The sequence below is a fragment of the Onthophagus taurus genome, chromosome 11, assembly GCF_036711975.1.
Source record: "Onthophagus taurus isolate NC chromosome 11, IU_Otau_3.0, whole genome shotgun sequence".
Classification (NCBI taxonomy): Eukaryota; Metazoa; Arthropoda; class Insecta; order Coleoptera; family Scarabaeidae; genus Onthophagus; species Onthophagus taurus.
In genome coordinates this window covers 27,877,453-27,887,744 of record NC_091976.1, presented here as the reverse complement: position 1 = coordinate 27,887,744, position 10,292 = coordinate 27,877,453, and the positions used below count along the sequence as shown (strand labels likewise).

Genomic DNA, 10,292 nt, shown 5'->3' with positions numbered 1-10,292 from the left:
CACGTATCAGAAAATATGGCAGGGTCGGCATGACACGATTGAAGATCAAAACAAATTTTTTGGATTAAGTCAGTTTAGGTAAGGTTATGGACGGTGGGCAATTCCGTTAGGTTGGGAAAGGTCAGTTTTCTCCACCAAGGTTAATAACTACTAAGCAGAAATGATGATTTCCAGGTAAACAATGTTGGGTTATATCATGGAAGTTGCGCAATTCCAGCTAGGTTGGGAAAGGTGAGTTTTGTCTACACGGTTAATGAGCCCCAGGTAGGAATGTTGAGTAATGTTAGTTTTTTTACCTGTCTTGATGACCTTCAACATAATAGGTAAGGTTATGGATTTTGCGCAATTCTAAGTAGATTGGGAAAGGTGAGTTTGGTTGCCCCCAGGTAGAAATGTTGAGTAAGATGAGTTTCCTTTAACGAGGTCGTTGATTTTCAGGTAAAAAATGTTGGGTAAGGTTTTGGATGTTGCGCTCCAAGGTGGATATGTTGAATAAGGTTGGTTTTGTTTGCTAATGTTAATTGCACTGCACTCAATAATCCATTGATTGGTCCAATCTGCATCAGGCGTGAATATCTAAAGTGTTAAGGTTTAATTTTTTTTAATCATGTCATATTGAATTTCGATGACTGTGAACAGTATTCTCGTTTTTGCAAACTTGTTTAAACTATAACCTGTTTCTGGGTAACGATGTATTATACAGGGTGATTCTCAACCTATACCCAAAAACTAGGTGATTTATTCCTCATGACAAATAATGACTAATAGATAAAAAATTGTAGTAAAAGTTCTTTAGTTTCGTAGATATTCGATATAATCATCTACATCTTGATAATGTGTTTCCTGGAAGATGGATAGGCCGAGATGGTTCAATATCTCTTGCTTTTTACTTTTCGAGTCACTTAAAAAGCATAGTGTACGCCACGGAAATTAAACTGAGCAAATATTGCAAAATCAGATACATGCTGCTGCCCAGAGAATCCGCAAACACCCTGGTTTAAGCTGCGCTACTGGAAGATCGTGGATTCTTGGAGCTCAATTCATAGAAAATATAGGAAATAACTTCAAACACTTGCTGTGATGTTATTTTAAAATGTTCTATATATTCTGGATTTGAAAGTAAATATCACAGATTGCAAATTATTTCGCCTATTAGTCATTATTCGTCATCAGAAGTAAATCCCCATGTTTATGCGTTTAGGTTGAGAATCACCTGGTATTGGAAAACCGTTCAGTATTATCCAAAATAACTAAGTATTACGTGATTGTGTCATTTACATTTTGAGATACACTTATTTGAAACAATAAATAGTTTTTTTATTTTAGAACTCATTATGTGACATGATACAGCGCCTCAAAAAATTGGCGAGCTCATTAAAAAAAAGGATCTTTAGTTGATTTAGCGCTTTCTGTCTTATTTTGTCATCAAAAAACGATTTTAATGTGGTGAAGTTCTTTGTCTCATTTTAGAATCATTACTTGAGTTCTTTGGCAAATCTAGTACAAGTCAGATAGGTATTAGATCTTAGCTGACTAAATTTGATATTAAAATCAAGACATATTTTCGGTCTTACCATCTGAGTATCTGCAGGTGTAAATATCTTGGGTTGGATAATAATTTGGCTGTCCCTGTGTAATGAAATTATCTGATAGAAAAAGTCTTAAAATTTCTTTTCCAACTGGTTTCATCACGCACTTACTTGTTTGAGTTGTATCTTCTACATTGCAGAAGAGACATAAAAAGTACAACAAAAATTATCTTTGATCGTTGTGGAGGTGTGAGCAGAAGATCAGTTGTGAGGTCGAAAAAGTGACGTCCGACAAGTTTGGTTGAAATTGTTAATTCAAAACAAGATTTATAATAAAAAGCTTTCAATTCTAGTTATTTACCTCAAATGAATTTACTTTATACTGAAGATTTTGAATTGATTTTCTTACATTATGATCTCTTCTTGATTTCAAGATTTCATAGATTCGTTAAGAAAAATTAATAAATCGAGATTTCGTCAATTTGTCATCATAAAAGTCACATCAATACAAATAATAACGGTTTGTCGAACGGTGGTTTAGTTGAAAGGGGGTTGCAGGTGGTGCAATTGGTGAGGGTGCGGACTATTCACCCTTCATACATTCGAAACTACGGGTTTCCTGCCGCCGATTTCAAGCTGCCCCCCGCTGTACACGCACCTACTGCCATCCAACCACCCCCAAAGAACAGGGGCGCGAGTGCTCTCGCCAGGGCGATAATCCCGAGTGCTTCGGATCATAATCGGATAGTGCAGATTGTGATCGCCTTCCAAACCGTGATAAAGCCACTTAATGCGCTCGCCATCGGGTTCTCCAATTTCCGCGTTTCAAACAAAAAAGGGATCGGTTTTAAAATGTTTCCATAATAATTTTTTTTAAAGGGTTAATTGTATTATTTAAGAAAGTTATTTTGTTTTGATACCACTGCGTGGTCGTCAATTGCAAATTCTATTGCGGTAGAAGCCGAAATGAAATTTTACCAATTGGTAATGTATTCAAATTGGGATGGCGTCTGTCGCTTATGGTAGTGGTAACATTTGATGGTTCTATTGAATTTATGTTAAAGTTTAAGTTCCGTCTTAAAATAAAATAAGAAACACGATTAGTTCAGTGTAAAACTAAAAAATAATGATCTATTTTAAAATAATAAATGTATGTTTTTTGTTGGCGAAAAGTAAATGGGGTTGCTCCAGGCTGGGGTACAATTGAGGCATAGTCGATCATGAATTATTTATTGGGGATTAAGTAGCCGACTAGGAATTTTAATCAGCCTCGCTCGTCTTCCACCCCGATAGTAATCGAACACTAATATTCAAAGCATATCGAAATGACGAATTTTGTCAATATAATAGATGGTTTATGACATTCTTTTTTAATAAATATTTCAAAACAACACCGTGATGATCAAATTATTCATCAGCTATTTATTAAACAACCGAATAAGTAGTGCAATTTTCAGCGAGACCGCATTAATTACCAGCTATAACGATAATGGAAATTATTTAAACAAATCCAATCAAACCAACCCCATTAATAATTAAAGCATGCATATTTTACGAAACTTCACTCATTATTTTCAAATTTTATTCAATTAACTAAATTAAAAAAAAAATAACCACTTTAAAACGTATTAAACAGTAAACAAAAATTATGTACTACAAAGAAAAGAAATCATGGATATCATCGCGTCGGAGGCATCTTTTAATTTTCCGCTTTATTTAGCGTTGGATAAGATTTCTTTGAAAGTATTCAAAGGGATAATGGGATAACTTCGTTGCATTCGGATACACCGACGAAAGCTCGGTCGAAAGCTCTAGCTGAAAAATCATTGGATCGACATCGCCATCTTTTGACCTAAAATTAAAACTTTACATCTATAAATTATTTTTATAATAATGACTCAATTATTTATATATTATGTAAGAGTAAAATTAATCTGAAAAGAAATTTTGCCATCTTTTGATCTGAAACTTAACCACAACACAATTTGATTTCTCCCCGACATCTAACGTCAAAGCTTACAACTTAACATCCCCCCAAAAAAGCTTTGCGCAAACTCTATTGATGCTGCATTAAATATTGATTTTCCCCTCAATAATCCTTTGCTTTGTTTTTCAATGGGTTCAGTTTATAAGTAAAGAATACCGGAAACGGTTAAAAACAAAACTAATTTATTATTTCGCTTTTTAAGAAGAATAAATGACATTTAAAGATAATGTAAGTACGTTTTAAATAATTTTTGAACATTTTTAGAAACAATTCTTTTCTGTAATGATAATATTTGAGTTAATAAGGACATAATGACAGACCTACTGTCAACATTTTCAATTGAAAAGCTTTAACCCTCCCCGGTTTACATATCAATTTACTGCAACCTTCTCAATTGTGGGACGTGTGGGGATTAAGGTTGAAACCCCCTCTGGTCTTGTACAGCACAAAACTTTTGCACTTGTTGGCAACACCCCCGTTGTCCACATTGTGTCGAAAAAGGAAGGACATCAAGAGCAAAGTGCACATATGTGCGTACACGCCCCTTCTATTTCAAAGTTTTCTGTAACCGGAGATGTTATCTGAGCGTAATTACAACATCCCTAGGGTTTTATAAGGGTCCTTTATTAACGGAACTTTGAGGGATTGAATAAAAAGATTCAAAAAAACGTGTTTATTATCTTTTTCAGGTTGATACTGGTCAAAGACCGAATCGAACAACACCGACTAAAAATGTGGTTGGGATTAGTTTTGTTGTTCGTTTTGGGGTTGACTTGCGTTGGAGCTCGGGGCCCTCATCATCCAAGTGGAAAGGTCGCCCAACATCACGTTCATTATAAACCGTCGAAAATTAATGGAGAGTCCAAGTTTAATCAAGATGAACAATTATTACATGACACTGAACATTTACAAGAACATTTAGGCGAAATGAATCAAGAAATTGATTTATCTAAGCTATCTAAGGAAGAATTAGAGTTTTATTATTTTCAATTACACGATGCCGACCATAATTCTAAGCTAGACGGCCTAGAAATTCTTCAAGCCATCATGCATACCACCCATAGTCTTGAGGAAAATGAAAATTCAACAGCGAGTCAAGCTAATGATATCGCTTATTATATTGGTAATTAATTAATTAATGTTAATATTATGTTATGATTATTTATTTTTTAGAATTAATTGATAAAGCGTTAGAAGAAGATGATGTCGATAAAGATGGGTTTTTAAACTACCCCGAATTTATATCAGGTGGTAGAAAACCAAGTATACAACCCCAAGTAAAAATGGTTTAAATAAAAACATTTATTCCAACAAAAATCTATTCTAGACAACATCTATTTAAAAAAAAATTCTATTTAATATTTTTATCGCAGGAAAATCGATTACAATCACCACCAGATATTCCGTACCCTGCGGCTTGTCTTAACTCATTCAAAGACATTTTATACACATGATTTTCTTCCGTTACAAACATCTTGGATAATTTTAAAAGCGTTTCTCCTGCTGTTATATATCTTCGAGCTTGTTGTGGTTCGCTACAAGCCACGAAACGCAAACATTCATTTTCACCGGGTTCACCTTCAAAAGGTTGATACGTAAATAAAATTTAAATAAAAAATATATATAAATATAAATTTATTATAAAAACATCTCAAATCAAATCTTTTTTGTTTATTTTTCGATGTATACTTAATATTTTGAGTATTATTACTTTTGGTAATAATTGTGTACAATTCATAGTGAAGAATAATAGCGAATAGGATTTTTATCAGTTGTTGTACAAAAGTCGGTGGGATAAGAATATGAAGTTAAATCCGGAACCAGATATACTATCAGGGGAAGGATCTTAAGAAATGGCAGATATTTCGCTGGAGGAGATTGAATTTGCTCTAAGAAAGACTAGAAGTAATAGAGTACAAGGAGAAGATTCTGTGGCTACTGACGCAATATAGATGGTTGCTCCAGAAAATAAGGGTCCTATTTAATCTCTGTCTATTTAACAGCACAATACCGAGTAAATATCTAAATACTGTCTCACAAAAAAGGAGAAACAGCCGACTTCGATAACTATAGACCAATAAGCCTTCTGAATCCACCAGACTTGAAGATTAACTAGAATACTACCTAAGCTATTTATCACAGTCCTGGAATAAGTATTCAAAAAGCTGGACTGTGAGAATAAAGGCATAAACATTAACGGTCGAAGACTAACAATTTCACATTTTGTGGATGACATTGTGTGATAATTTCGGCGAGATTAAACTGATGCTGCGTGAGCTGAAGGAAGTATGTGCATCGGTTGGTCTGGAAATCAATATCTCTAAAACAGAATTTATGGCCAATCTGGTTCTCAGCCAAAACATTGTAATGGAAGGAAAGGAAATTGAACTAGTGGATATGTACACCTAGCTTGGTCATGAAATTAAAATCACAAGAGACAACCAAACCTGCGAACCAAGGAGGAGAATAATCCTCTCATGGGCAGCATATGGTAACCTCAGAGATGTGTTTAAGAGCAACCTATATGACCTATATGGCAATATGTCTAAAAAAAACTTTGATGGAAAGATAGAAATGAGGACTTGCGCCGAAGAACAGGCGTTTCTCGCATCGCCAGACTCAAATGGAGCTGTGCTGGATATGTAGCCTGAAGGACAGATGAAAAATGGACGAAATGGCTGTTGGAATGAAGACCTCGAGCTTCTAATAACTGGATTAAAGCAGCACAAGACATGAAAAAATGGGAGGAATTAGGGAAGGTCTATCTCCAACAGTGGACACAGAGGGCTGAGTGATGAAATGCTCATTTAAATGTACATAAAATAAATGGCCGATCAGATCATGGAAAAGTTTCTGAGACTTCTCTTAATTGGTATTCGAATCAAAAAAATCGATTTTTGCAGATATCGGCATGAAATTGTCAACAATTATAAAGAATAATATGACTCTTTTGATGGCGAAACCCGCTTATGAAATATCATTTTAGTTCTTGAGATAAACGATTTTAAACTCCGTTGAAATTCTTTCCCATTTTGCAAGCTAACATTTCCTTTTTAATATGTAAAAAATCGATTCAATGGAATCTGTTTATAAGATGTTCACTAATTATCAATAAATGTTTGTTCTTTCCATTAAACGATTCCATTTTAAAGGATTACTGTTAGATTTTGAGATAGAGAGGTTTAAATTCGACAGAAACTTTTCTTCTCTCTGAAATGGTTATGAAAGTTTAAAAATCCGTAAAAAATCGATTTCGCAGATATAGTTGATAAAATTTACTCTACTAAGCAATAAAAGTGTGTTCTTTACAATAAACAATCGCATTTTAAAAAATTGCAGTTAGATTTTGAGATAGAGAGGTTTAAACTCGACCGAAATTTCTTCTCTTTGAAATGATTATGAAAGTTTAAAAATCCACAAAAAAATCGATGTCGTAGATATAATTGATGAAATTAACTCTAAAAAGCGATAAAAGTGTGTTCTTTACAATAAACAATCACATTTTAAAGAATTGCAGTTAGATTTTGAGATAGAGAGGTTTAAACTTGACCGAAACTTTTCTTTTCTCCGAAATGGTTATGAAACTTTAAAAATCCATAAAAAATCGACTTTACAGATATAGTTGATAAAATTTACTCTACTTAACAATAAAAGTGTGTTCTTTCCAATAAACAATCCCATTTTAAAAAATTTCTGTTAGATTTTGAGATAGAGAGGTTTAAACTGGACCGAAACTTCTCTCTGAAATGATTATGAAAGTTTAAAAATCCACAAAAAAATCGATATCGCAGATATAGTTGATAAAATTTACTCTAAAAAGCGATAAAAGTGTGTTCTTTACAATAAACAATCACATTTTAAAGAATTGCAGTTAGATTTTGAGATAGAGAGGTTTAAACTTGACCGAAACTTTTCTTTTCTCTGAAATGGTTATGAAACTTTAAAAATCCATAAAAAATCGACTTTACAGATATAGTTGATGAAATTTACTCTACTTAGCAATAAAAGTATGCTCTTTCCCATAAACAATCCCATTTCAAAAAATTGCTGTTAGATTTTGAGATAGAGAGGTTTAAACTCGACCGAAACTTCTCTCTGAAATGATTATGAAACTTTAAAAATCTGTAAAAAATCGACTTCGCAAATATAGTTGATGAAATTTGCACTATTTAGCAATAAAAGTGTGTTCTTTCCAATAAACAATCCCATTTTATTATATTGCTGTTAGATTTTGAGATAGAGAGGTTTAAACTAGACCGAAACTTTTCTTTTCTCTGAAATGGTTATGAAACTTTAAAAATCCATAAAAAATCGACTTTACAGATATAGTTGATGAAATTTACTCTACTTAGCAATAAGAGTGTGCTCTTTCCCATAAACAATCCCATTTTAACATATTGCTGTTAGATTTTGAGATAGAGAAGTTTAAACTCGACCGAAATTTCTTCTCTCTGAAATGATTATGAAACTTTAAAAATCTGTAAAAAATCGACTTCGCAAATATAGTTGATGAAATTTGCACTATTTAGCAATAAAAGTGTGTTCTTTCCAATAAACAATCCCATTTTATTATATTGCTGTTAGATTTTGAGATAGAGAGGTTTAAACTAGACCGAAACTTTTCTTTTCTCTGAAATGGTTATGAAACTTTAAAAATCCATAAAAAATCGACTTTACAGATATAGTTGATGAAATTTACTCTACTTAGCAATAAGAGTGTGCTCTTTCCCATAAACAATCCCATTTTAACATATTGCTGTTAGATTTTGAGATAGAGAAGTTTAAACTCGACCGAAATTTCTTCTCTCTGAAATGATTATGAAGGTTTAAAAATCCTATTTAACCTCTGCCTGTTTAACAACACAATACCGAGTAAATGGCTAATATATATATATAGACCAATAAGCCTTCTGATTCCACCAGACTTGAAAATAAACTAGAACACTACCAGCCACCGGAACAAGCGTGTTTCCTAAGCTATTTATCACAGTTCTGGAATATGCATTCAAAAAGCTGGACTAGGAGAATAAAGGCATAAACGCATTTGCGAAAACTAACAATTTTATATTTGCGAATGACATTGTGTGATAATCTCGGTGATATTAAACTGATGCTGCGTGAGCTAAAGGAAGTATGTGCATCGGTTGGTCTAGAAATCAATATCTCTAAAACAAAATTTATGACCAATCTGGTTCTCAGCGAAAACATTGTGATGGAAGAAAAAGAAATTGAACTAGTGGATATGTACACCTATCTTGGTCATGAAATTAAAATCACAAGAGACAACCAGACCTACGAACTAAGGAGGAGAATAATCCTCTCATGGGCAGCATATGGTAAACTCAGAGATGTATTTAAGAGCAACCTATCAATATTTCTAAAAAGAACTTTGACCATAATATCTACCAACAAGCTTAGAACAAAACAACATAATATGGAAATAAACAGACGTCACAGACATCATTTCTCGCATCGCCAGACTCAAATGGAACTGGACTGGACATGTAGCCTGAAGGACAGATGAGAAATGGACGAAAAGGCTGTTGGAATGGAGACCTCGAGCTGACAAATACAATAGAGGGAGGTCACTAACTCGATTTGCGGATGACATCAAGAGATTTTCTAATAACTGGATTAAAGCAGCACAAGACATAAAAAAATGGGCGGAAATAGGGAAGGCGTATGCCCAGCAGAACACTGAAGGCTGAATGTACATAAAATAAGTGGCCGATCAGATCATGGACAAATTTCTGAGATTTCTCTTAATAAGTATTATTTTGAGAATATTTCAAAGTTGATGTAAAAGAGGCTAAACTGTACGAAAGTAATTAATTTGGTTCCAATTTAGATTCCAACCTAAATCCGTTTGTATTCACTTTACCTATTAATTATACAGTTCAAATGTTGTTTTGGTACATCAAATAATAAATAAAAAGTCTTATGTTTCGAGATGTTTTTAAAAATAATTCTTATGTATTAGAATTAATGTAAAATGTATTTTTCGAGAGTGTTACCTGTTAAATAGCTGAGGTACAATAAAATTTCGTCTTCTCCCATAAAAGACTCTTCGCCATCGTTACTTCTACTAAAACCACCTCTCCAATGTCCAGCTCCTAACGACCCGGCAGCAAAAATCAAAGCTTTTAATAACACCAAAACTAAAAGGTTGGTCAAATTTAAAGAAACCACTTGACTTCCACCGTTACTTGTAAAACCGCGTGACATTAAATTTGTGGCTATTGATGTTAAAACTCCAGTTGTATCAATATTTCTAAGAAAGAAATCTATTTATTACTTATGTATTAAAGACATTTTTTAAATACCTCGATTCGTGATTAGTTTCATCTATTCCATTGGTGATCGCACCACGTGATCCATAAGATAAAAAACAAATCACCAAAGCAATAATTAATTTTTTAGATGCCATGACGAAAAAAAAAACTTTGTATTCACTACAAAAGCGTCTTGTTAAATAAGGAAGAATGTTGATGCTTGGGCTTTTATATATACTTTTACTAAGTTGAGCAATCTGATGGAAAATTTGATGAAAAACAATAGCGATTGTAAAAAGGAAAGAGGCAGAAAAAATGTTGTTCGTGCACTCAACTTATTATTTATGGAAACTTTATTTCGAAAATTGTCTATTGTTTCCACGGTTCAAAAATTTTTTTGGTTATGTTAAGAAGTGGTTTGATGATCATCGGTGATCAACGAAGCGTTTTAAATTGATAAGTTTGGATAATAAAGAAATTTATTTCATCAGATAATAACTTAAT

At 33.2% G+C, this 10,292-nt stretch overlaps 2 protein-coding genes across 3 annotated transcripts; one reads left to right on the top strand and one right to left on the bottom strand.

The window, feature by feature from the left end:
* Positions 1–3,612: 3,612 nt before the first annotated feature.
* On the top strand, positions 3,613–9,577 carry LOC111423687 (multiple coagulation factor deficiency protein 2 homolog). Of its 2 annotated transcripts, none has more exons than XM_023056964.2 (3): positions 3,613–3,744; positions 4,206–4,639; positions 4,690–9,577. In XM_023056964.2, coding segments are annotated over exons 1-3 (555 nt in total). In that variant the 5' UTR covers positions 3,613–3,742; the 3' UTR covers positions 4,809–9,577. The 2 variants fall into 2 exon arrangements, with proteins under 2 accessions (XP_022912732.1, XP_071055799.1); XM_071199698.1 differs by lacking the exon at positions 3,613–3,744 and adding an exon at positions 3,866–4,046.
* Positions 4,868–9,943, bottom strand: LOC139432144 (uncharacterized). The gene is made up of 3 exons (XM_071200506.1): positions 9,840–9,943; positions 9,531–9,787; positions 4,868–5,094 (listed from the first exon to the last, which is right to left on the bottom strand). The coding sequence occupies exons 1-3, from the start codon at positions 9,941–9,943 to the stop codon at positions 4,868–4,870; spliced, it is 588 nt and encodes a 195-aa protein (XP_071056607.1).
* Between the last annotated feature and the right edge of the window lie 349 nt (positions 9,944–10,292).